General features: G+C 35.0%; 1 protein-coding gene across 3 annotated transcripts in view; it reads right to left on the bottom strand.

Annotated features, from left to right (window-relative positions):
* Positions 1-27780, bottom strand: part of Slc26a7 (solute carrier family 26 member 7) — a 140594-nt gene that overhangs the window by 56689 nt on the left and 56125 nt on the right. For all 3 annotated transcript variants that reach the window (XM_063257547.1, XM_063257545.1, XM_023561744.2), the window contains one exon: positions 9098-9262. In XM_063257547.1, the coding sequence (XP_063113617.1) occupies positions 9098-9262 (165 nt within the window). The remainder of the gene's footprint in view (positions 1-9097; positions 9263-27780) is intronic.

Genomic DNA, 27780 nt, shown 5'->3' with positions numbered 1-27780 from the left:
TATTTGTATCTGAATGGATAAATAAGACAGCTATTTCATTAAAATTGACTGATCTGTTTAATAAAACAGGAATTCAGGCCACTTTGAGACTAAATAATATTCTTTCAATTGACCATTTATTATTATGACATAAAATAGAAAATATTGATATGCATAAAAAATTCAATTTGGCATATTTCAAAAACTGAAACTGCTTCTCCATAATATACATTACTTCTTTTTTTGAGATAAACTTTTTCTGAAACATTTAACTGTAATTTCATACACATGTACATACATATATATTTATATAACATATATTTATCTAATTTGGTCTTCGTAAGTTTATTTCAACATTGATGCATTCTCAATACTTATAATGATATCTTTAAGACAAAGGATACACAGTAAATATTATAGAATAAATGGATACTCCAGCTTGACTTAGTAATAATAAATATCTAAATTGAGTAAATTTTACCCTGAATAAGCAGAATGACCAAGAGAAGAAGAATAGCAACTTTTTATCACTGTCAGTATGAGAGTATATCACATTAGAGGAATTTGAAGTGACTATATTCTCATGGAAGAACTTTTTTCTTATATAAGGTATTGAAAGAAACCATAAAGCTACCATTGCTGTAAATTTCTAGTAATCCCTCTAATATAGTCAATCTGATCCAAATAGAGGACGTCTAACAACTTAAAATTTTTATAAGAATGAAGCAAAAATGGAGGCTGAAAAATTTTTATTTGGTATTTATTTGAGAAAAATAAACATCTCTCCGGAATCACACATTTTCAATTACTTTTCATTATACAACTAGCACTAAGTTCCGATAAAACTCCATATAAGAACACCTTTGTAGAGACAGTGTGATAGTACACACCTACAATCCAAGCACTCTGGGAAACTGAGGATCACAGGTTTTAGCCAAGTCTGGGCAATTTAATGATTTAGTGAGAGTATATATTTAAAAATTTAAAAAAAATTAAAGGGCTGAAGATATTGCTCAGTGTAGAAGCCCAGGCTTCAATCCCTACTATCACAAAGAAGAGAAAAGAAACACCTATATAATGAGAAAGATCTAACGAGTGTCCACGCTTAAGTTTCATGATACAAACAAGAAGTGATTACATATTTAGAAAATACCAGCAAGTGTTAACTTAATGGACTTTCTGCTTAGCACTCAACCAGAAAATCTCATTGACCAAATAACACTTTCTCTCACATTCTGGTTGATAGGATCAAATATATAGGAAGAAATAAAATGGTTTTAACATATTTAAAGTATAATGACATCATCAGGAGTAAGTCTTCAGGAGTAAGGGTGAGCTACCCACAAGCACCACAAGGGATGTTAAAATATATGAGGTATGCTCAAAGAATAAAATGAATCTAAAATTGTTTAAATGCATTATAGTAAATACACTTTTCTATTAATACCTCTCAAAATAGCCCACTTCCTTTTGAACACATTTATCCCAACATTTTTGCCACCTTCTGACTCAGATCTAGAAGTCCTCTTTCATGTCTTTAATTATGTTGCCTCAATGTCTTGAAAATGAACATTTACTTACTTGAAAAGTAACATTAATTTTTCATGGTCATTTTGACTTCGATGAAGAGCGGGAAGTAACATGGTGCCAGACCCCATAAATGACATGGATTAGTATACACAGTCATATTTTTACGTGCCTGTCTTTCTGTTAGATGATATCAGTAGCAGCACTCACTATATTTTTTTAATCATAGTTTAAAGACACTCACAAAAGAGAGCTTCCAGAACTGCTTCTGAATGTGGCAACTACTGTAGAATAAGCACATTTGAAGTTATGGAGAATATTTTCAGGGAGATTAATGGCAATATGTATTTTGTTCTTTAAATTTACATCACCATATATTTTAATCACACTATATATTTCTATGCCAAAGAAAAATGTGAACTCTTTAATAACCCTATTTATCATCTTAGGCTATCTTTGCACTAAAATCTATCAAAAATAAATTTGCACTTTATTAAAGAAAAACAGAAGGTAGTAAAATCAGAAATCTTTCATAATGTCAGCACACTGTATTACTATAAATACAAACTAGCAATCTGCAATCTATTCACTTTAATTCTCAATACAGTACTTTGAGTCAGTCATCAAACACAAAGCCAAGACCATTTCCAGAAAAAAATAGTAACATTCATTTTTTGCTGCCATACCTACAAACTTTAGTCTGAAAATATATCTGGCAAAATTTTTTACAAACACATTTCTAAAACTATGGATCCTTTTTGTTTCAGGAAGAGCATTCTTAAAACAAAGATATTATGACTAAAATAAATTATTTTACTGGTTGTCATATCATCAAGACCTACACTGGGGATTTAGATCAGTGGCATAAGCACCTGCCTTGCAAGCACATGGTCATGAGTTCAATCCCCTGTACCAAAAAGAAAGACCTACACTGAATGAAATATAATACATAATCTATCTAGTTGCATTTGGGTATATCTGGTGAAAGGCTATGTTTGTCTATACTGTATATGTCTCTTAATTTCTTCTCTCTACCCTGCACACAGGAACTTTCACATTTTCTTTGTGTTAGGCAGATGGTACATCGCAGATTTGGAAAGAGAACGAGGAAACTGTTTAAACAATAAGTGAAGGTAAGTGATTAACATTTATAGGCACCATCTTGTCATCTTACATGTGGAGACATTTATTTTTTAATTATTACAAGGTGACTATTATTATTTCCTTCCATTTGATGTAAGAGAAAAACACAAGGCTTGAAGAGGTTAGGTAAGTTGCTTTTGAACATATCAAAATTAAAACAATGATCCTAGGAAGCAATTCTTGGTCTTTCTCTTTATCAAAACTTTATGCCGAATGCTACATTTGTAAGGTCTTATCTCATGGCCAAACTGTAGGAATTTTAGAATAGAATCACAGAATTTCTGAATAATGATCAAGATGAAATATATATGTACCAGTTCCTTAAAATGAGTGGGATTATTACACATCTCAGACATAAACCAATAAAATGTCCTAATGAGATATATATATATAAAGTCACATTCTCAGGAGGGGATTCTCGACCTGCCTTGTCTAAGCAGTCTCACCGTGCCAATCTAACACACTGCCTTGCTTCCTGCATTAACATTATCTGTGAGTGTTGGCTTCACTAATTTGTGTTTGTCTTTTCCCACCTTAATTCAAATATCTCCCCAACAGTTGTGTAAAAGTCCATGGAAACATGGATATTATTTTTCAATTGCATCTTCAATGCCTACGCATTGGTCAATACATATTTGGTGAATAAATTTGTTTCAATGACTTGTAATCAAGTATGCAAGTTAATCTCTTACTATTCGTGTGTTGTTCAGAAAATATTCTTAGATTATTGTGTTGAACATTGAAGGCAGCTTTCATATCCCTGAAGCTTCTCAACCTGAGCCATGGGCATGCCCTCTGCTCACCCTAACTGGTTTTTAAATTGATATTACTTAAATTCAAATACCTGACAAATCCAGACCCCTCACAGATCCATCTTAGGTCAAAATTAATGTCCATAAAGTTCTGCTCATAAGACTTTAATGTCTCCTACCAACTCTGTCTACTTTAAATACTTTAGAATAGGCGCTGATAAGGTCAAGGCCCCCAAATTCTTTCCCTTCCTTTCTCAAAGTAGTGAATGCAAATAGCCGAAAGAAAGGAGAAAGGGAAAAAGAGAAGAGAAAGACAGGAAAAGAAAAAAGATATCAGAATATCAAATAAAACCTCAAAAATCAGAGGAAAAACAATATTCTATGTTTTTATACCACAATGTTTTTTTCTTTTTTTTTTTTCAAATTTCTGATCAATAACTGTATTTCATACTGGGAATAAATCCATTTGCTATTGCTTCAAGATATAATTTAAGTCTCAGACCAGAAAGTAGCCTAGGGGAAGCATGGTATGTTAAGCAGCTAAAGACAACATGGACACACAAAACTCACTTGGACCAAATATACAATCAAGCATGCCAAGACCCAGGTGGCACCCAGCCATCCCTTGTTTAGAAAAATAAGTTTAATTTGTATTGCTTGAGCACTGGGTTTTGCGGTAATGCATTTTTCAGTGGACTGTGGGGGGATGGAAAGAACTTCGTCCAAGATGGTTGAGTGGCAAACATATTTGCCGTCTGATTTAGAATTTGAAAGTAATCTTTGTTAGAAATTTCCATATGATTGTTCCATATTCAAATTAAACCTGCTACATTTTTATTCCCTGCACCACTGATTGAATCAATCTGCAGATAAACATTCCATTTCTCTCCCCCGTTTGATGTATTCCCTCCATTTTTTAAGGTATATCCAACAGCCCTGCAAGTCAGAATGGAAAAGTCACAATATCTGCAGAGAAAAGACAAGCTTTCGTAAACCACCAAAGCGTGCTCTTGATTCAGAAATCCCAGAGGGCCTATGTCTTCAAAGAAGATTTGTTCTACACATATAAACTTCACTTGTGTGTATTTAATTGTGATCTCATTCTCTATAAAAGAACTTATTTCATCAGCTCTGATTTCCTTCTGTCGTTTCAGTCCCACTTTATTAACCTTCTTGGTTTCTGCTTCACAGAATTTTCAGTCCAAACTAGACCAGCACTTTGCTCATACTTAAGAGTTTTAGGTGGAAATGAAATGTCTTCTAGTCTGAAACTCACCATATTAAGACAAGGAAATAAAAATTTCCAAAAAGGGCGGTTGAATATATTGCCAAACTTACCTTTTGCTCTTGGGTTTAACGCATGGAACTGTGCATGATTCTTAGAACAACATTTATATAAAGCCATGCCAGTGAAACTAGCTTTGTCAGGTTTATTATGGACTGCTAACGGCTCTCCATTTCAGAGATCCACATGTATTAGCATGTGGAACAGGAATTTTTGTAATTTTTATTGTGCCTTTTTGTCTAACAAAAACACGCTTTATTTCTTGATTTTTAAAATGTTTCTCAATTCTAAAGAATTAAAAGTTTCACTCTGCTCTATGTGGGGAACCAGGCTCTCAATGAATCATTTGAATCTGAAGGATGACAAGAATAGAACCATTTAACTGCTGGGCCAGTATTCCAAGACAGAGTGGCCCCGGCAGTACTATTTTTCCCGCTTATTTTTAAACATATTATGGCATTATTTGCAATTTATTGAATGTGATTATAATTGCTCAAGGAATTTTTGCTGAATTGATGGAAGTATCTGTAAATAAAAATAAAGAACCACTTCTTCAGTTCTGATAAGCGATTCAATTCCTTCACTAAGAGAAGAAATTTTTATTTTTATTACCTTGATTTTCAAGGCGCAAAGACACATATAACATTATTTTATTATTCATTTTTTTAAATTCATTAAGCATCCTTGATAGAGGAAAACTGTGATATTTATTTATTTAATTTCTGTCTTTTTGAGACCAGGGTCTCACCATGCAGTTCAGGCTGGCCTTGAGCTCACTTTGTAGCCCAGGCTGGTCTCAAACTTGCAATGATCCTCCTGCCTCAGTCTCCTGAGTGTTGGGATTACAGGCGACTGCCACCAGACCTGGCAAAAAATTTACTATATAAGACAACAAAGGGAATCTTTTGTTTTTGTTTTTGTTCTTGATTTTTGTTTTTTTGATGAGATCGAACTCATGACCTTGTACTTGCCAGGCAAGAGCTTGTGCCGCTGAGCTATATCCCTGGTCAACTGTGGTATTTATTATTTAAGAGGTACTTTTAAAAATCTATAATTTGTTTTGTCCAGCTATTCATTACTAGGAAGAAAAATAATGGCTTCCTCTTAATGAACACTTGGGTTCCAGGCATTTCATTTCAGAGTGAACTCCTTCTAATGTAATTATCATCAATTTACAAAATAGGCGACTGGAAATTAAAAACACTAGGTCATCTGCTCAGGTCATGGCTGCAGCTCTGATCTAAATCTGAACTTCTCTGATTCAGATGTCTTTGTTCCATTGCTCCTTGCTAGGAAACAAATAGACTGATCAACTAGTGTCCAATTGTGCAGACACTAATAAAATCACCACAGCTAAAACTGCACTTGGAGAAAAATATTTCCACCAAATATAACTGAAAAAACTGTGATAAAATATATATAAAATTCACTAAAAATAACCATAGATTAAAAGAAAATGGTATTAGAAGTAAATGAATTTATTAAAAACTTTGCAAAACAAAGGGAATGTAGACTTATGAATGAAGGAAATAAAGAAGATTAAATAAGTGGTTAAACCTTATTATAGTCTCTGTTTTTAGGGATTTAGGAGAATCATGACAGTCACTCCAGAGACTTCCTTTGTTTATGTGGAGGATCATAATCCTGCATGGGCACTCAGTACCAGGGGGAAATCTTAGTAGGGTTTCACACTCCGGAAGGTCCCTTCACTTGAAGAAACTGCTTAACAACTTTAGCCAGAAGAAAAGGAGTTGCCTAACCAGGGAAGCTTAGTAGAGTTTGCTGTGTGAGCTTGTGGTAGCCAGCGTTCTGTTGTGACAAATGCCTGAGATGCTCAGCTTGCAAAGAGAGATTGCCTTTGGTTTACAATTTGAGAGGTCTGAGTCAGTTGGCCCTTTTGCTTATGGGTCTGTGGCAAGGCAGCACCTGGCAAAATAAAGTTGTCCACCTCACAGCCAGAAAGCAAAAAAGATAAAAAGACTGAAGTTCTCTAATCCCTCTCAAGTTTGTACCCTATCACTAGGTACCACATTTTTAAAGGCTTCACCTTCTCTTAAAAGTATCATGAGCCAGGCATCACATCTTTACCATGCGGGCCTTTGAGGGACATTCAAGATCAAACTGTAGCATTCTGTGCCTCTGTAAGTGGGGAGAGCTGACACTGTGGCACATCCAAATATGATTAAAGTCCTTCTCTAAAAGGGTCCCACTGGGTAGAAAACCTACTAGCCCAAAGTAACCACATGGATGGAAACTTCACTGTTCAAACTAGGGAACTGAATTCTCTTCATAGAATAGAATCAGGCATGGCCCACCTAGAAGGTGCTGCAGAAGACATCATGGTAGCAGAAAGGAGAGATGCCCAACTGCAAATTCTCACCAGGAGAGGAATAAAGGCAGGATTGCTTTTCTCAAAGTGGACAGGAACAACTGGTATTACCAGAACTAATTACTGAACTTATTGGTCTGCCAAATTTGACTTCTTTTGATAAAAAAGCATTCTATGTGAGACTTAAGATTTGTAAGTGAGCCATAGTCAAAGGCCTTTAGTATTCTAGATATCAATTTATGTTCCAAGAGATGTCAATGATATATTCTTCATCTCTCCTCAGCCTGAGAAGTTTTCAAACAGGTTATACTAGTTGTGAAAACACAGAAGCAGGAAGAAGAGTCAAAAAGTGAAAATTCTCAAAAACATTAATTCACTTTCTTCTAGAGTTTTTTGTTTGTTTGTTTTTTGTTTTTTTAGGCAGGGTATCTCTACATAGTTCAGGCTGGCCTTAAACTTACTTTGTAGCCCAGGCTAGCCTTGACCTCATGCGAACCTCCTGCCTCAGTCTCCTAAGTGCTGGGATTACAGACATGCATCACCCATGCCCAGCTTCCTCTAGATTCTTTAACTTGATGGTCAAGACTTCTATGTTGTCCTCTGCCCTGTATATTCATGCTGAGCTCACCCATTCATCTTCAGGCACTTAATGATTCAAGATTAATTTCAAATTTACATTGTCATCACCAGATTCTCAGCTGAATTATTCCAAAACTCATTTTTGAAATATCTTAGTGTAACCCATGATCAGATCACCACCATTTTCGACACTGCCATATCAGCACGTCTAAATACCCTGGCAAAGTATGAAGCATTGTTCCTAACCCCCAGGAGTCTATAACATTGAAAAGCAAAAGCAACTTGAATTCATTTCCAATCATAATGATCCCACTAACTAGGTCATGTGTATGTAAAGTCAATTGTCTAAAATTATTACAAAATCTGATTGTGTTTCAGTGTGAGATACTACAAAAGATCTCTAAAGTTCTATAATGCTTGACCTAAAAAATCAAGATAAGGTAGCTTGCAATTTATCTCACAGGAAAACAAAATGGAAGAAAGTTTCCACATACTACTCTTAGTAAATGCCACCACAGAACCAAGCTGAAAAGCCAATGCCATTTCTGCATTAGGCTATCCTGCTTCTTTTACACGACTTGCAGAAGAAAGATGATTATCTGTATCTGAATAAACAGGCCAAGTTGTAACCCACAGGAATTTTTTTACTTTGAACATACACAGATAAACACACTGTTCCAGGCAGGAAATTAAGCCACAATTTTAACCGATTTTGTTCTGTCCTATAGACCTGGTGTCACGGAAAGCCTTAACTTTAGCCAGTCATCTGACAGCTTACAGCTACTCTGTTCTGCTTTTGTTTGAGCTGAAGCTTGGGATTATGTTGCTTCCAGGCCCAGTTCCAGTTTTCTTGTTTTGGTTTTAAACTTTCTTACAATGAATGAATCACTGAGCCGGATATTACCTAAGGAACAAAATTCAGAACTGGTTTCCAGTTCCATGTAGCCAATTACTATTTTTATTAACTATTTAATTCCCTAATCAGAAACAGTTGCTTAACAGTGGATACCATTTTTTCACATATCAAGCACTCAATTTCTTTAAATAGTAGTGTCCAGGGTTGACAATGATAAGGCCAGAGTAAAGTACATTAATATAATTAATAATATATTATATTAATTGTTATATTACATTATTGAAATTTTGAAAAAGTACTATACCCATTAGATCTGATAATTCTATTACTAGAAATCTATCCAAATAAAATAATCAGCAATGCAGACAATAACGTACAAATGAATAGACTCCTCAAAAGGCCATATATAGTAGAGAAATACCAGAAACCAACTCAATAACAGGAATGAGAACAGTAGATTACAATGAAGATCATTTCTAAAGTTAATAGATATCACTCTTTCAACTAGTTTCACACTCTATATCATATTTATAATACTCTCGTAATCTCAAGCTGTTGTAATATAGAAAAACATCACTATTATAATTAAATTGTACTTGTGAAAAATACACTCAAAATCTAAGAACAAAGTCACTTGGAAAACTCACGTAAAAAAATCCAAGCGGTCCAGATATATATGGTATTTTTATTCCCAAGAGATATTTGACTTGTGAAGTCACCACGTGGGTGGCAGCCCCAGTGGTCATCGCACTGATCACAGGCTCCGTAAGCAGGAACGTGGCACTGCCCAGTTGGAGCACAAACATGGCCACCTATGGGGACAAAAGAAAAGTCAAATGATACTTTCAAGTGAACGTTTTCAAGGTTACTAGAGGAACTACTATCTGACACACTGTCATCGTCGGTTTACAAAATATAGAAAACGAATGTAAAATGGTTTTCTTAAATTTTATATAGTGAATATGTTAGGTTTTCTTAAGAACATTACTAGGTTTCCAAACTTTTCAAATATTACAGGACTCTATGGGCTCACATTAATTAAAATTAATTTTTTACCTTGAATGTTGACTTCCCCCCCCCCACTCCTTTCCTAATCCTACTTATTTAAAAGCAGTTGTGGGCAGAGAATATACTCAAATCAGTTAACATGTAGGTATTTTATAAAAACCAATCTGCATTGCCATATCGGTAGTTTAAAAAGTATAAAATATATGATTCACTATTTGATGCTCAATACACTTAAAACCTCAAATGCACTGAGAAAAAAAGAAATTTTTAAAGCTTTTCTCAAAGTTCTAAAAACTAGGAACATACTATTTGAACAGATAGTTGGTCGTGCAGCTCTACCCGGCTAATATTCAGTAAGAAGATACTCAGTACTATGGGGAAATCAGAGAAAGGAGCGTGTCTCAAGAATCCTAAAAATCAATACAAAAGTAATTTTTTTAAAAACATTTTCTTACTACTCCAACATCACCCTGCATAGTAAAACTACTTCATGACCAGATGAAAGCATCACATTTGAGCAGAAAATGCATTAGGCTCTGCTGCAAAAGATGGCCAAAAGAACCAAAACTGTCATCCTCGGCACTGTGATGGTAAGTGTCCGTTGCTGGAAAAACCACTTGAATGACCCAATTCAGAATTACAAGTGTGTAAATGCAGTCCTAAATACCACAAAGAGTAAAGCTTGCTGTTTGGAAAGTAAATTAAATCACATCTATGAGTATCCACATTGGAAAAGGAAAAAAACAAAAAAGAAGGTCATGTGTTAATTATGTACTAATTATAATATTTAGGTCAGTTCTTAAAATTCTTGTTAGAAAATGAGATTAACTACTACAGAAATCAGGGGAAAGAATAGCAGTGAGGTTTCCTTCTATCAAAAGGTTACAGTGATAAAAATGAGAAGTATAAAATGCTGCTTGGTACCACGAGAGTATAAATTGCAAAATACATCATTTTTATATTGTGATCATATTCCAGTGCCCTTGGCCAAAAGCAATAATTCTCTAGATTTATACTGGAGTTTCAGCCAGACATGTTGGCCCATGCATGTAATCCTAGCTAGTCAGAAGCTTGAGGCAAGAGCATCGTAAGTTTGAGGCCAGCCTGTGAGACCAGTGAGACCCTGTCTCAAGACAAAATAAAAATGGTGTGGGATGTGGCTTAGCTCTAGCATGAATGCTCAGCATGTGCAAGGTCTTTGTTGGGTTCAGTTTCCAGGATCCCCCAACACACACACACACACACACACACACACACACAAAGGTGTGAGCTAAATGTGAAACCTAAATGTGATCTTGTCTCCACTAAATCCTAGATTTGTGACTTAAAAAATACTCGCTATCATCCATAAATTCCGTGAGTACGGTCTTCCCCATTTATCTAGTAAAGCTATGATAAAAAGAATGTAAAATAACATATAAAAACTTGTGAAACCTGTAAAATGGGCAACATATATGATGCAGTAGGGATATCATGAAGTATTTTACCCATTTATTGAGTCTGGAGTACCAACTCATCAATTTTGAAAATGTAGAAAGACCACATCACATTTTCCAGGTCTGGAAAACTTTAGAATTTAGCAGTGTAGAAAGAAATGTACACAGTTTGTAGCTCAGCAGCCATCTTTTGCTCAATACGTAATTTTATAAAGAGCATGGATTGTCAATGTAGGAATCAGTCTGTTACTGCCAACAATAATGGGCTCGTGCCCATAATCCCAGCACTCATGAGGCTGAGGCAGGGATTGCTGTGAGTTTGAGGCTAGCCTGAAGTGTATAGTGAGACCCTAACTCAAAAAACACAAAACAGCAACAAAGGAAAAATAAAGGAAGAAGAGGTGGAGAAGAACAGTGAGAAGGTGAGGGAGAAGGCAAAAATTCCAAGTTCTGATTCAAAAATGTTTTCAGAAACTATGTGTCAATTTTTCAAAGAAATGATCTGAAGGGAATAACCAAGCATCCAAATACTGTATATGGTTACAAATGGAACATAGGGTCTTTCTGGCAACTCTTGGTTCAGTCTATCGGTTTTCATTCTGAAGCCACAGTCAGCTAAGAAAAAAACAATAAACCAATTATTCGTAAGTATTTCTTTATTGTTAAATACATTGCAACTTATGATATTGACTGTTATGGGCCTGAGGATGAAATTAGCAGATTATCGGGGTAGAACACACATCAGAGAGTTGTTTTTCACTTATCTAAAGGTAGCATACAAGCAGTCCATCTTTAGAACTGTGAAAACCGTTTGCACATATAAAATTTCATGTACACTGTACATGGAATGTTTTTCTTTGAAGTAATCATCATTATTTGGAGAAGTAAAGTTTTGGGAAGGCCTTGTAGAGACCTTCTATTTCTCATTCCTTTTCATTCCCACTCTGAGGGGTGATGACTTACCACGCCTAATGAAACTGAAGTTTCACCAACTACTGCTCCCTACATCCTTAACTTCTAGTAGCAGTTTCTTTGTCACTTTGACAACATAAAATTTACCAATAGGGAGGCCTGGAAAAAATACAAGCTATAAAAAGTGAAAGCTATAAAAGAGTTCTCTCATTTCAAGTGTTGAAAATGTGGGAAAGCACAGTGCGACAAAAATGAGAGACAGTGGAGCATCCTTTTTAAAATACCACCCCTTGATATAGTTTCGTAATATTACACTCGTACACAGGTTTACACTTTTAGACAATACTCCCAGCAAGGGATAAATACCTAAAATAAAGAGTTTCTGACTCCAAGGTCAACCAGTTCTTTAATATCTCGCTTCTGACACAGACCATGGGGCAGGTGAAAAATGATTGCAAAAATGCAAGATTTAGATGAGGAGAAATTATGCTTTTCTGGAACACAACCTTCTCTACAGCCCAAAAGAGTGAAAAATACTCTAAGGAAGATGAGGAGCCAAGAGTATGATGCAAAAGAACAGGAGGAGGAGGAGGAAGAGAACTTTTAGAGCTCCCTCTACTGCTGCTGTGGAAATTTCACATTTATTCACATTGCAATCAGGGACCTGCCTAGAGACTGGCGTTCACAGTGCAAAGGTACCAGGTACTCAAGTAATGCAGGTTTGCAAGAGGAATCCACAGACTGACCCATATCTTCGGACTTAGGTAGGTACAATGGGAATTCTCTCAAGTATTTTTGCTTGGGAGGACATTACTTAAATTTTATATTAATATTAAATATTTTAAGCAAATTACTTCATAAATAGTCATAAAACTCCTTTTACTAATAATATAGATGATAACGATTCTAGCATGACAAGCCAACTCCTCAAACCCAGCCATAAAACATTTTTATGAGAAAATGAATGTTATATATTTCAGATGTTTATAGTAATGCTGATGTTCTGGGCTAATGCTGAGAACCTCTGACATACATTATCAAGGTTCACTAGCGTAGTATTATTTGGTAATGCTATATAAACACCATGTGTTCTACATAAATTGAATGTATCTCAGATTTCAGGACTCTTTTTTTTTTTTACAAGAGGCCTTCAAGTATATTTTTAAATGGTTTATTATATATCCAAGTGGGTGGGGTATAGTTGGCATCTGAGGTTACATTTGTTTGTTGCCATCTGGCTCTTTTATTATATCAAATCATTCATTTATCCACTTGTTGAGTGTTTATTACATAGCTGCTAGGGAAGAGGCATAGCATTGTTGCAGAGTACTGACATAAAGGTCACACCTTAAAGATTATACAGAGAGAGGTGAAATGATGTTAGGAGAGAGGAATCTTAACCTAAAAAAAACTAAGACAGGTATTTCGAAGGTCAAGGCTAGAAAGATGTTTGCGTGGAACATGAAATTAAATGGTCCTTTGGTGTTTGTTGAGTAGCATTACAGGTGGGGGCAGAAAATTAAATTGCTCATGAAGTGAAGAAAATAACTGAGTGCTGCCCGGGGAGAGCAGAAAAGACTTCTGTGTGACCAGAGGGCTTGACAAAAATATATATAAAATTAATATCTATGAGGTGATGGGTAATAAAATTTAGAACATAAAACTGTACTCCATTTTCAGATACGAATGTCATGACCAAAGACAGAAAATATAAAGTCATGGATGAATCTTGAATTTATATTTTAAAAAAGCAAATAGTCTAAAATGGCTATGCATTGATGGATTTTCATTTATGGAAGTTTTAAAATGTCAAAATTATAGCAACAGAAAACATCGGTAAGTTCTCATTGCTTAAGAATGGAAGCCTGTCTAAGAAGTAAAACATGAGTTTTATAAGACAACTGCATGTTCTGTATGATACTATGATAGTAGACGTGTGATGCAATGCATTTTCAAAACTTACAGAATTTTACAACCTAAGAGCAAGGTGCACTGTGTACAAAGTTTAAACAAATTATTGTTGGAGCACTCTCAAGTGACCTTGGATAGCCAAACAATGACAAAAATGAACAAAACTAGAAGACTCCCACATCCTGATTTCAAAACTTACTACAAAGCTATAGTCATCAAAACAGACATTAAAATAGGTATAGAAATCAATAAAATAAAATAACTCTGAAATAAACCGCTGACTATATAGTCAGTAATGGTCAAGTAATTTTTGACAAGAGTGCAAGACCACTTAACAGGAGGGAGACAGTCCTTTCAACAATGATGCTGTCCTGTATTCACTTGCAAAAGAATGAAATTAGGAGTTTACTTAACACCATATATATAAAAATTAACTTAAAGTTGAAAGAACTAAATATTGAACTTAGAACAATAAAAATCTTAGAATAAAAAAGGAAAGCTTCAAATTATCAGGTTTGACAATAATTTCTTGGATATGATACAATACACAGACAACGAAAGAAAAAATAGACCAACAGAACTTCATGAAAATGTTTTTAAATTGCATCAAAAGACACTATGAACAATAAAATGGCAACCCACAATGAAAATTAAAGCATTTGCAGATCGTATATCTCATAAGGAATTAATATCCAGAACACATGCAGAACTCTTAAAGTAACTGAAGACTAGTGATCTTAAAAACGGGAAAGAGACTTCCACAGTCATTTCTCCAAAAAAATACACATAAGTGGCCAAAGAGCACATAAAAAGACATTCAACATCACTAATTAAGTGAAATGCAAATCAAAGCTACAGTGAGATAGAACCTCATACCCAGGAAGTGGCTCCTTTCAAAAAACCAAGGAGCCAGGTGTGGTGACATACAGTCCAGCCCCACCATGCAGGAGGCTCGGCAACAGGTTCAAGAGCTTAAAGTAGCCTGACTACATGGCAGGACCATGACTCTAAAATAAAATAAAAAAAAAAAACAAGAAAAAATATGGAAAATAACTGTTTTCATGAAGACAGAGACTAAAACCTGTGCAATGTTGGTGGGTAGAAATGATATAGGAACTATAAAATCAGTATGGTGGTTCATCAAAAACTTAAAAATAGAATTTCCATATGCTATGCAAATTTACTCTCTGGATATAATCCTAAAAGAATTGAAAAGAATCTCAAAGAGATATTTATATACCCTACCCACGTTCACAGCAACCTTACTCACAATATCCAAAAGATGGAAGCAAATCAAATGTCCATTAACGAAAGAATGAGTAAAATATGGCCTAGATATGCACGGAATGTGTGGAATGTTATGCATTCTTAAAAGGAAGGAAATTCTGACCCACACTGCAATCCAGATGAACTATGAAGGGCTGTGGTAAGAGAAATATTCCAAACACAAATACTACATGCTTGCACTGTATGAGTTACTTGGCACAATCAAAATTAGAAACACACCAAAAATGGTGGCACATACCTGTAATCCCAGAACTTGGGAGGCTGAGGCAGGAGGATTGCTGTGAGTTCAAGGCCAGCGTAGGCTACAAAGTAAATTCAAGGCCAGCCTGAGCTGCATAACAAGATGCAGCCTCAAAAAAAATAAATAAATAAATAAAAGAGACAGAAAGTTACTCACGATTACTACTGACTGGGTAACGGGGAGTCATTGTTTAATAGGCATAGAGTTTTAGTTCTATAAGAAAGAAAGAATTACATAGGTAGATGGTGGTAATAGGTAACAATACTATAAATATATGTAATATTATTGATATGTGTCCTTAGAAGGTTTACATGATAAATTTTGCTAAGTGTGCCTTACAATAATTGTATATTCTATTTAATAAAATTATATATCATATAATTATATATATTATGCATTGCATAATATAATTATATATTCTATTTTATATAATTATATAATATATATGTATATATATAGAATTCAAATGATTGTGACATCCCAGAATGGAATGCAGAATGTGACAATCATTGACATTTTTATGGTCTCTGTTGCCCTTCAAAAGCCTTATCCAGAGTATCATCAGACTGACTTAAGTAACCTCACAAGGTGGTGGGCAGGATTTGAGGAGGGTTTGGAAATGAGTACAGACTGAAGAGAAACATTGCAATCTAGTTGAAAAGTTGTTTACCATGGGGTAGGGGTAAATAGTTCTGAAACTATTACAGGTAACTACAGGAATTAGAAAATTAAGTGAATGTATAGTGTGTGGGAGGAGTCAGATTCTCACATTTGAAGTGGGAGGTGACAAACAAGGTGAGAAGACTTTTATGTGATTTTGAGAACTGGCAATAAGCTAGAGCTGGAGACATCATTATGAATGCATGCTCACCTCAGTAAAATATAGATACACCATAAAAAGAAATACAGAGACCTACATTTATAGAGATCTGTAGATATGTTAATACATGCACATGCATTTCCCTGTTCTGACTGCTGAAATGCACCAGAAGCAACAACACTCTGCATCAAGAAGCACCTCCTGTTTATCTTAGGGAAATGGCTGATTCTATCCAGGATTGAGGCATGACACATGTTACGGACCTGGGTCATTTTATAGGGCCAGAAAGTAAGGAGATGTTAAATAAACAAACGTGACAAGGACACATACTGAAACCAACTGAAAGAGCACCCAAAGCCAAAATGGAAACCAAAAAAAGTACAAAATACTATTGGATTATAAAGTAAATATCCTTGATTCTATAGATATTATTGACTTGATAAATGGGAAGAACAAGGAAATCTCTACAGAATTACAAAATTTAATATAGAAGTAGGCAAACTTCCAGGAAGATGGTGGGATTACAGGATGCAGAGGAGGTTTTAAGAACTCATCCATTCTCAAGGTGAGCAGCAGAGAAAGAGCCTCTCTGAGATTTGCTGTCCAGACAATGGAATATTGCAATGTTAGGAGGAGAAGAACAGGGGAAATGGGTCCCCTCACCAGGAAGGATCCCAAGTGAGCACTGAAGCCCTTGAGGAAAGAGAAGGCAAATCTATGTAGACATTCCTCGCTCCTTACCCTAACTCCACACTTAATTCCTATTCCGTAAGTATAAATGTATTGACTTATTTCCAAAGAATATAGGGGAGAAAATAGAATAACATTACATTGAAGAAACCTGATACACATTTCCTCAGCCAGGTTCATGATAGGATGAGAAAGTCAGACTCTCCTAGGTATTCCTAAAATCAAGAGGGAAATGTCAGACATATCCTAACTGAGGGACATCTACAGAATACTTGAGCAATACTCAAAATTGTCAAGAGCTTCAAAAACAACAAAAGTCTCACAAATTGTCAGCAAAGAAAAGACTGAAGAAAGATAGGGAAACTAAATAAATGTACCATATTCTGGATGAGCTCCTGGAACAGAAAAAGAACATCAATTAAAAATTAAGAAAATTTGAATACCGTATATGGTCTTTAGTTAATATCTGTTTGTTGTCTGTTTTATTAATTGAGGGAAGTGTGCCATACTATGTAAGACCTGAATCATAGGAGAACTTGAGTGGGGGATATAGCAACTCTATGCACTATCTTTGCAAGTTTTATGTAAATGTAAAATTATTCCAAAATACAAGTTATTTTTTTTTTTTTGTCTTTTTCATTTTTATCGGTACCGGGGATCGAACTCACGACCGCCTGCTTGCAAGGCAGGTGCTTATGCTGCTGAGCTAAACCCCCAGCCCCACAAGTTATTTTTTAAAAAGGAAAAATTTTGTTTCACATGTCCCACAGCACCTACAGGAGAATCTATACTTCTCACCAAGCTGTGTGCTATGCCTGAGAGCCTCACAGAGCATAACGGAGGGGAAAGGAGTCTAACAGGAACACCAAGCAGCCAGGTTTCAGGGAAACAACATGCGTACAAATACCCCACCAAGATGAAGCTGTGAACCACACTCGTACAGGACTGTGGGAGAAAATGTGCCACTGAGCTTCAGAGGGAAAAGCACTGTAGGATATGGTTAAAAGTGTGCCTTAACACTTAAGGAAAAGTACAAGACAGAGAAATTATAAGAAACCATTCCAAAAATATAAAGCAGTTCAGCCTGCAGGGGTCTTATTCAGAAGACACAGTGTTGCTAGGAGCAAAACTAGCCAAAGGGGAATAATAGAAAATAAAGCAAGAAATCTTGAAGTCAGAATATGGATTGCTGTAAAATTAAAAAAAAAAAAAAAAGAGCTTTGCCAGAGTGCGCGACATCACTCTTCCATACATTTATTAAACACCTAATTTTGCCAAGACATCTGAGGCACACTGGCTCGCACATCGGAGCTGCACTTTGGTAGGACTGATCTGATGATTGAATGTGAAACAAACGGTCATTTGAAAGCTGAGCATGAGGAGCAGCTGGAGCAAACTGGACAGAGCCATGTAAACTAGATCCCTAAGTAGGAATGAACAGCAGGAAGACAGCCTCCCAGCAGGCAGACTGAGAATATGTTCAGGAAACGGAAGACCTGATTTTTGTTTCTTGTACATGTATCAGAAATTTACTAGCCTAAGAATTGTTTTATTTGTGACTTGTGTATGTGATTGAAGGGTCTCCATAATCTTTAACATTTCCAAGAGTTTTCAAGGCAAAACCTCTGACACAAGAGTAAAGAAAAAGTTACAACTCTAAGAAGGAATAATTTGGCTTTAAAGAAAAAGTGCAATTGTCAAAGGGATGACTGGAAGTATAATATTATTGAGAGGCACAGGAGAGTATGGAGCTGAAGGAATACTGTAGTTTTATCTTTCTTATCAAGGGTTCAGGTAATTGTGAGATGAGGTAGAAGATTTTATTGACATTTTAGTTGGACTCATCAATGAAAAATTAATCTGTATTGTCCTTTTTTCATTGTGAACAGTATTACAATTTTAAAACATTCCCTACTTTTTGATGAAGAACAGAGAAAGTGGTAAATGTGAAAAAGCTTTTAAATTTTTTAATTTAATTTCAGCTATTTAACAGTCATGTCACTAACACTTAATTGACCTTTTTCCTCTTTGGTTTCTTCAGTCACATTTATTAAGAACCAATTGTGGGAACTGTAAACAGTTTCTGATTCATGGAGACTCACAGCCTATAAAGGAAAGTAGGTAAGTCAAAAGTGCTCCTTGGGAGGTAAAGAAGCTCTGAAACATGGGAAACAAGCAATGTCTTACGGGAAACATAGGAGGAGTCACTTAAAACCATGCGTGTTGAAGAGAGGAAAGGGTTCTCACTGATGGCTGTATCTGAGCTGAAACCTGAAGGACATTGGAAGAGCCATGCAAACCAGATAGGACAGACCTTGCAGGACTAGAGAACGACAGCCACGTTGTGAATGTAAGACCATCATCCACCTCATGCCACATGCTAATGTACAAGCTGCCACTGATGAGGAGGTAAATGATGAGAGTTAGTGCAGTGCAGGGATTATGTTCCCCTACTTCCTGTTTATTGCTGGTTTAGAAATCTGTGTAGCACAGCATTTGCTACCGTGTAGACTAGCATCCAACCCCTACTCTATCAACTTCCAATCATAAGATTCTAAATAAGCCACACTAACAACCAGTAGCTTCACCTTCACTATGGGGGAAAACAGTACTTATTCCATAAGATGTCAGTAAGGATTGAACATACAAATTCATGTGGTAAACTTAGAACAGAGCGTGGCAAAAGTAAAAATAAATTTTGGTTTTTGCCATGAAGGATTTTAATTTTTATAATTTTAAGAATACTATAATTCTGATTTTATTAAATTTTTCACTTCTTAGCTATGCAAGGTACAAACTCAGTTGGAAAGTTTTAGATTAAATGGAGCAATGATTTCCTGATTGAATTGGTTGTAAAACAGTGAAACATGATCAAAAGAGATTTCAAATTCTCTTCTTCCTCCATTACAAAGGAATAAAGTTGTTAGATCTTTTTGGAAAGAATAAGTATGATGTATTGAATAGGCAGGTTAACTTAGCTGACATCTTACATCATTTCTATATTCATAATTCTCTTATTTAATACATTTAAAAATATCTTTAGTGTGAAATCAAACTCAAATGGAGACTCTCGACTTAGATTTGCATTTTACCATCCCTTCAGTTTAAGCTCACGTGTTTCCAGAATGCACTAGTACAGTAATAAAAGGCTCGTCATTTAATGTCACCCAAGATTGTGCAATTGTCAAACAAAGGATCTGTATATCCCTTGTCCTCTAGGGCAAAAATCTTGTCCTGTGGTTGCTTTAGAAAAGTAGAGCTTGGGAAGTTTTCCAGGAGTAAATGGGAAAGGGACAATCCCAAATCTCTCTCAGTTCTTGGAAAAAGGAATAGGCAAAGCGCCCGTCATGGACAATAATAAAAGCTACAGGGAGAAGAGAACAATGGCTTTAAAAGTGTACTGCCTTTTACTGTGTCCTCAGCAAGACTGTATATTGATACTGACATTTTAAAAGATTTCACCTTGCCTTGAAGTTTAACACCTTGTTTCTATAAGCATGCAAGCAATTCCTGTCTTGACGGCGACTGTCTTTTGGCTAGAAATCGTGTCCTTTTTTTCCTCTAAAATAATAATAACAATACAAAATTGTACCATTTACACTGAAAGACTTTCTTGGTAATGGAGACATTTAATGTACTTTAAAAAGAGAGAATGGAAATGGGAATAAAAAGATTACTGAGTTATTTTAGTTACTTTATTAGCCACAAACAGAAGTCATATGAATTTTAATCACAGGCATTCTTTCTATGTTATAAAATCATTGCAATAATCCTAGACAATCAACAGCAAAGCTATGCTGGGTGGAAAGAAAATTTAAAAGGGGGAGACAGTGAATTCATTTTTATAAAACACTAAAGAAAATACAAACTAAACTATAGTGACATGAAGCAGATGAGTGATGTCACAGAATAGGGGGACCTGAATATAGGAGGAAAGGAACATAGCTTAGAAAAACTTGAGGAGGTTGAGGGGTACAGGTATTATCACTGTTTAATGATAGATTCTTGGATTTATACGTATGTCCAAATTTATCAATTGTATAGTCTAAATATGTGGATTCTATTGTATGGCAATTATACCCCCATAAGACAGTTTTTTTTAAAAGGCCCGCAATCTAATGTATGACACAAAAACATATTACATTATATTGTCTTGTTTGCATTAGCACACTTTGTTTATATAGCAATATAAATAAAATGGTGAGGAAGAAGAGAGACTGGAATAATTTATTGTGCCTGAAGGATGAGTGAGATACACTTGGATGGCTTGGTGTTTATGACACACACATGCACCACTGCCCCAATGGCGACAAATCACTGCAACACCACTCTCCTGGTGAAAGCAGCTTACAGTAATGGCGGCACCAGCCTCAGTGCAGGAAACAGCAAACAATGAAGTGATCAATGAGTTCAGGCAGAATTTATAGCTATAGCCTGATCTTTATCCACTGAGACTGATGATGCTTTTTTCCCTCAAGTGCTCAGGAGACATTCACCAAAAAAACACCATAAGGAAAATGTTAGTAAATTAGGTAATGTAGAAATACTACAAACAACATGCCCTGACCACAGTGCAATAACACTAGGACTTATTGACAAAATTGCAAAGCAAAAAGGCTCATCCACCCAATAATTAAAAATCCTTTAAACAATTGTTGGGCTAAAGGGGAAATATAAACTAATAAAAATATCAAAAACAAAACACTACATCTGCAGAATACATCTGATGCAATGAGCATAGGAAAATTAACAGCGCTGAATGTTTTTAATCAATGAAAATGAAGAAATTATGATGAATTAATTGAATTCCAAGCTGAAAAATAGAAACAAGCAACAATCCAAAAAATGATAAAAAGGAATGCAGTAAGATTAAAGTAGCAGCATAGACAGGAAAAAGTTGACATTATTTCAAAATTCTTCCTTCCTTTATAAAAGAGTCACAAAATAGATATACTGCTAGCTAACTTGATTAAGAAAAAAAGAAAACAAGAACAAATCCAAAATAAGAAATGTCAAAGGGAGAAACATTAAAATGAAACTTTTAAAAAAAAAGTATAGCACATTACTTTAAAGAGCTATGTACAAATAAATTTTTGAAAAAGCTAAATAAAAGTGATAGTTTTTTAGAAAAAAAACACAGACTGCAAAATTCAGAGTTAGAAAGTTTACACTGAGTACTTTCGTAGAAAAATTTAGAGAACATAATGAAAAAAAAAATTACTACACAAAAGAACGTGAAGCAATCGCAAAGATTCTACAAAGCCTTTTGCAAAGACCAGATGTTCCTCCAGAGTGCTGTAGGTGCTGAAGATTCCTGAAAACAGGTGCTGAGAGGAAACCAAAACTCTGACAGCCCTGAGAAAGACACAACAAACAGGAGAACTACAGTCCAATGCCAACGAAGAAAATGATGCCAAAGGATTGAAACAAGAATTAATAAACAACATACAGCACCATATGAAGAACAAAATATATTATGTCCAGGTGGCACATACTTAAAAACAAGATTGATTCATCATGAGGAGAGCCATCCAAACAGTATTCCATCAGTACTTTGGACTGAACGTACAATCTTGCTCCTGCCCCCAGGCACTTGTACCACTGAGCTAAATCCCTGGTCCTCCACTAGTGCTTCTAAGAGAAAAAACTGTATTATCTCTAAATGCTGAAAACATCTTCAGCAGCATTCAATATTTTTTCTAATTTGTATTAAAAACACAAAATCTTGACACTGTAAATAATTTGTTAATATGAAAAAGATACATTTTGTCTTAATAATTCTAAATAGTAATAAACTATAATTTTATAGTTAATGGAGGTACTAATGACATTTTAAGTAAGTTCAACAAATGGCAAGAACTGCCACTATTTCCGTTATTTTTTTAACATTATAACAGAGGTAACACCTAGTGCAACTGCAGAGACAGGATCACTGGTCACATGCATTTGTAAAGAACTAAGCATATCTCTAAAAACTACTAACAAATCAACAAACAAAATTAACTGAAAAATAAAAGCATTCAATAAGATATCAGAAATTCCAACTATAGGGCTGGAGATTTAGCTCAGTGGCACAAGTGTCTGCAGGGCACGTGCATCCATGAAACAAAAAAAAATCCAATTATAATATCAAAACAGATTAAATCCTTTGATGTAAATGTGAGTGAAAAAGGTAGAAAACTTATAAAAAGGATTTTTTAAAAATATTTTTGAAAGCTACAAAATTAGACTTACACTAAAACAAAGGTATTGCTTATTCTTGGATAGGACAAATCAGCAGCATAAAAATATTAATTTAGGACCAGGGATTTTAGCACAGGGGCATAAGCGTTGCCTAGCAAGCGAAGCACAGGGCTGTGAGTTTGATCCCCGGTACCAAAATAATAAAAAAAATTTATCAGTTTAACACTACACTGATATGAATATTAACAAGTATATTTTCAAGAAATAGGGAAGTTGATGGTAAAGTTTGTAAGGAAAAACGAACATGCAGCAGGGCGTGGTGGTGCACACCTGTAATCTCAGTACTCGCGAGGCTCAGGCAGGAGAACCACTGCAAGTTCGAGACCAGCCTGGGCCACAAGTGAGCTGCATAGTGAGACCCTCTCTCAAAGAGATGGAAAAGAAAAAATGATGCAAGAATAAGTAGGAACCCAAAAAATTAAAAACTACAATTATAAACCTGTTCTATCAGACATCAAATCATCCGATAAGTCTCCATAAAGCAGGACACTATGGTCGCAGGGATAGACATAGACAGTACAATAGAATAGAAATCCCTGGAGTAAATCTAAGTACACAGAGAAATAATAAAGGAGGCCTCTTAACTCACAGAGGCAAAGATGTGCTCCCTAACATATATAGCTGGCACAATTAGACAATCATTTAGAAAATCAAACTTTGCGTTCATACCTCACAGCACACACAATAATAAAACATGTAGCTAGTCTAATTTCATTTTACAACCTTAAAACTTCAGTCTTTTTCAAAGCTAAAAGGCGATATAACTCTAAGAATTTTTCCACACTAGTCTAAGAAATCAAATTTAAAAACAATAATACCTTTTGGTTGTAAAAGGTACTAGAGAAAATCAGTAAATTTCTCCATAAAATTTTTCTCATACTGATTTAAAATACATGGAAAATAAAAGAAATGATGAATTGGATTACAGAACACTTACTTTAATGTGTATGGTAAAATAAAATCCAGGAACTGCCAAATTATAAGGAAATACTTGCAACATGGCAGCAATAAATAGCTGATTTCCCTATTTTAGAGAAAAGTCTTAAAATATGAAAATAAAATGATTAAATTTTTATTTTAAAAATGGATCAGTATACAGTATGATGAGAAAGCTCTCAAAACTGATACAAAATGATCTTAAACATTTGAAAAGATGCTAAACTTCATTCATAAATTTGGAAATTAAAATTATCTTTGAATACTATTTCTCATCTGACTGGGTAAAATTAAACAGATTATGCTGAGGCTGAAGCCATGCTCATGCATTGCTTTGGGAATGAAAACTACTATAACCCCTTTTGAAGGGAATTTGATAATAGCTAACCAAGTTGTGTTTATTTTAATGTGAAAAATAAACTATGCAATCCCAATCTATAAATTCACCTTGAAAATATCATAATAATAAAATTAAAATATTGTTCATACTGTATGTGCATACATAACAACACTGATTTAATTCCTTACATTGAAATCAAACTAAATATCAAAAGGAGGAAATGTGTTGACTAAACTGTGGGGTGTTTGCACAATTGAGTACTATATAGCAGTAAAAAGCATGAGGAATATTTCTACAAACTAACATGACGTGATTTACAGGATTTAAGGGATTAAGTGCAAGAAGTCAATTCAAAAGAGTTACACTTTTCATGTAAGAAATAAACACAAATAAGAAACTGCACAAGTATATTCCCATTCTGCAAAAGAAATCCAGGAAGTATAAACTAGAAAAGAAATGAAATTATGCTACTCTACAGTGGCTGAGAGAAGACAGAATGGAAAGGATAAGAAAACTGGAACAAATAGAGGGTCTGAAAGAGCCTTTTTGTGTTTTTCTTAATCCTTTATTGCTACGATAATAATGAAAATCAAAAATGTCAGACTCAGCTTTCTTAAATTGTAAAATTAATACTTAGCAGGATGCCTGCTACTTCACAGTTTTCAGATTCACGATGACTATCTTTTTAATTCAGTAAATTATCTTAGAATCTGCTCTGCATAAAGTAATACAGTGGGCACAAGGAAGACTTTAAGTTGGGTGAATGTACTGGATTACAGTCAAAAACTCTGTTCTCTATCAATGTTTCACATATAAAACGACTAAAATTTTACAGGTATATAGAAAGTTGGAAGAAAAGGAAAATCTCATAATAAATATGAAACTCTGGAGTATGAAACAGTTTACTTTAAGTACGTATCTGAATTTCATTCCTTTACAGTTTTATGTACTTCGTTTTCAAAATTAAGTAGTACAAGTTAAAATTCAAGAGATATGCATAATAGAGTCATTAAAATAATACTAAAGAATATAAATCAACTGAAGAACTGCAAAGAGAAGTCGTGTGATTGTGTAGGAGAAAACTAGACAAATGAAACAATTAAGAGGAAAAATTTTGTAAACCATGAGAAGAGAGAGCAAAAGAGGTCAAGGTCCAGTAAGCGGAAGAACACTTGTCATCTAACAAAAAAAAAAAAAAAAAAAGCAAAACTGTTCATCAGTTGAATGGATCCACAGATACTAAAGTCTCTCAAGACCTTTTTTCTAGGAAGTCCTGGAATTCAAGAAGCAATCAGTGTCTTTATGGTCTAAACCCCTAAGAGTTAGGGTTCTCCGTCACTTACAGTTGACAGCATTTCTAAGTTACACACTCTGAGAAGCAGCTCAGACATGACTGCTTCAGCTACCTTAACAGTGTAATTTTATTAACCTAAATAACTTCATCTATTAGTTTTCAGAGTGAGGAAAAATCAGCCTGAGAACAAACAATGTACAGGCAGAACAACACACAAATCAAACAAAGCAAACAAACACAACCTATGTTTATAGAAAGTAGACACCTTGTCATTTCCCCCATACCCAGTAAATTTTCAAATCTGACAGAGAAAAGAAAAATATGGTTAAAGAGCTGGATCCAAAAGATCCCAAAGACCCTCCAGTTCTAATTGACAATGGACAGATGGGTTTGGGGGTCAAATAAAGTCCAGCCATCTGTTTAAAAACTTGCTAAGACACAGGTCACATATCCAGGACAATAGCTAAAAAGGAAGAAAAGCAGATGTTTGATGAAGTTATAAGAGAAAATATGCAACCGTATCTGGATCAGATTTTGCATATAATAAAACTCTAAGAAAATATTTCTCTTTATTATCTTTAATAATATCCTTTTTTTACTCTTACAACTCTAAGGCATTTCAGTCTGGGAAATAAGATTTGCTTTTATGATGTAAAAGTCATTGCTTTTACTTTTATATGTTAGCATTTAAATTCTTAATCCTAATATATTAGTAATAATACATGATGATTGTCTAAAATTTAAGTAAAATGCTTAAAATGAGACTAAGCAGAAGACTGCTACTCTTATTACCAGCTATATATTCTCTTTGGTTTTTAAACGTACTAATATGCATCTAAAACTTTTTGGTCCATGCTGTATAGAATAAAAGAAAGCCCAAACTTAGTAAAAACAGAAGGAGAAGCATGAATGGGAAGCAAAGCGTCTCTCTCTCTCTCTCTCTCTCTCTCTCTCTCTCTCTGTCTCTGTCTCTCTCTTTGTCTCTCTCTGTCTCTCTCTCTGTCTCTCTCTCTGTCTCTCTCTCTCTCTCTCTCTCTCTCTGTCTCTCTTTTTCTCTCTCTCTCCCCCTCCCTTCCTCCCCCTCTCTCTTCTTTTCTTTTCTTTTTTTGGATACAGGGTCTCATTATGCAGTTCAGGCCAGTCTTGAACCCACTACACAGTCCAGGTTGGCCTCAAACTCATGGCAATCATCCTGTCTCAGCCTCCCGAGAGCTGGGATTACAGGAAATGTGCCACCACACCCACCATAAAGCTTAGTTTACATTAAATTAAATTACATTACATTACATTACATTAACTTTAATTAATTAATTAATAATAAATAAATTAATTAATTAATTTACATTAAATTAAATTAAAACATATATCAAAAATCTGATGCAGCATATCTGTATCTTAGTCTTCAGTATAATAGCTGATTATTTCTGCAGTGCATTCTGGTGACTGGCCTTTTACAGAACCAAGTGAGAAGAGAAAGGCCACTCATCTTCCTATGTGAGTCTCAAAATGTGCTGATGCCACCCATGTTTGAAAAAACAAAACAGAGTTTTTAGGATTCTTTGGCAAGTAGTTTTTAATTTCATGAAAGCACAGACATAAGTTACAGAGATGACTGGTCCTTTAGTCTGGTCAGCCTCCGTGGCAAAGATCCTGCTTAGATTTTCTGTTTCCTCAGTGTCTGTGCAGACTTGAGTCCTTGATCTCTTTCATTTCACACCCTTAAGTCGTCAGTGCCTCTCACATAAATAAAAGGCAACGAGAGTCTAGGAATTTTAGTCTCCTTTTTCTTAGATCACATATTTTCCTTTTTCCACCCAATTCCAAGCAGTCATCAAGTGCTTTTCTCTCTTCTCGGTGTTTATCTAACCTTTGGTCTTGTAAATAATGTAATGCCATAAAATAGAGCCTCTACTAACCCACAGCACAGCTGTCCAAGAAGTTTATGGACTCATAATTCAATTTGCAGCCAGAGAGTAAGCAAGCGACTATTAACCAGGGAATTCCAAGTCTAATATGCAATGCCTTTCTATGTTTATTTTATAGTCACTTCTGAGTTTTGATCACTGATTAGAAACAGAAAGTTTCAAATTCTGACATTTTGAAGAAACAAAATGCAGCAAATACAACCACAACATACCTGATGTATGGGGAAAGGGGAAAAGATTGGTATAGATTTCAGCCCGAAGACTTCTTGATAATAGGCCCATGGTAC

This window comes from Cavia porcellus, unplaced genomic scaffold, assembly GCF_034190915.1.
Source record: "Cavia porcellus strain 051 isolate PalLab524CR breed Dunkin Hartley unplaced genomic scaffold, mCavPor4.1 scaffold_10, whole genome shotgun sequence".
NCBI lineage: Eukaryota > Metazoa > Chordata > Mammalia > Rodentia > Caviidae > Cavia > Cavia porcellus.
This window is presented reverse-complemented; position numbering and strand designations above follow the sequence as displayed.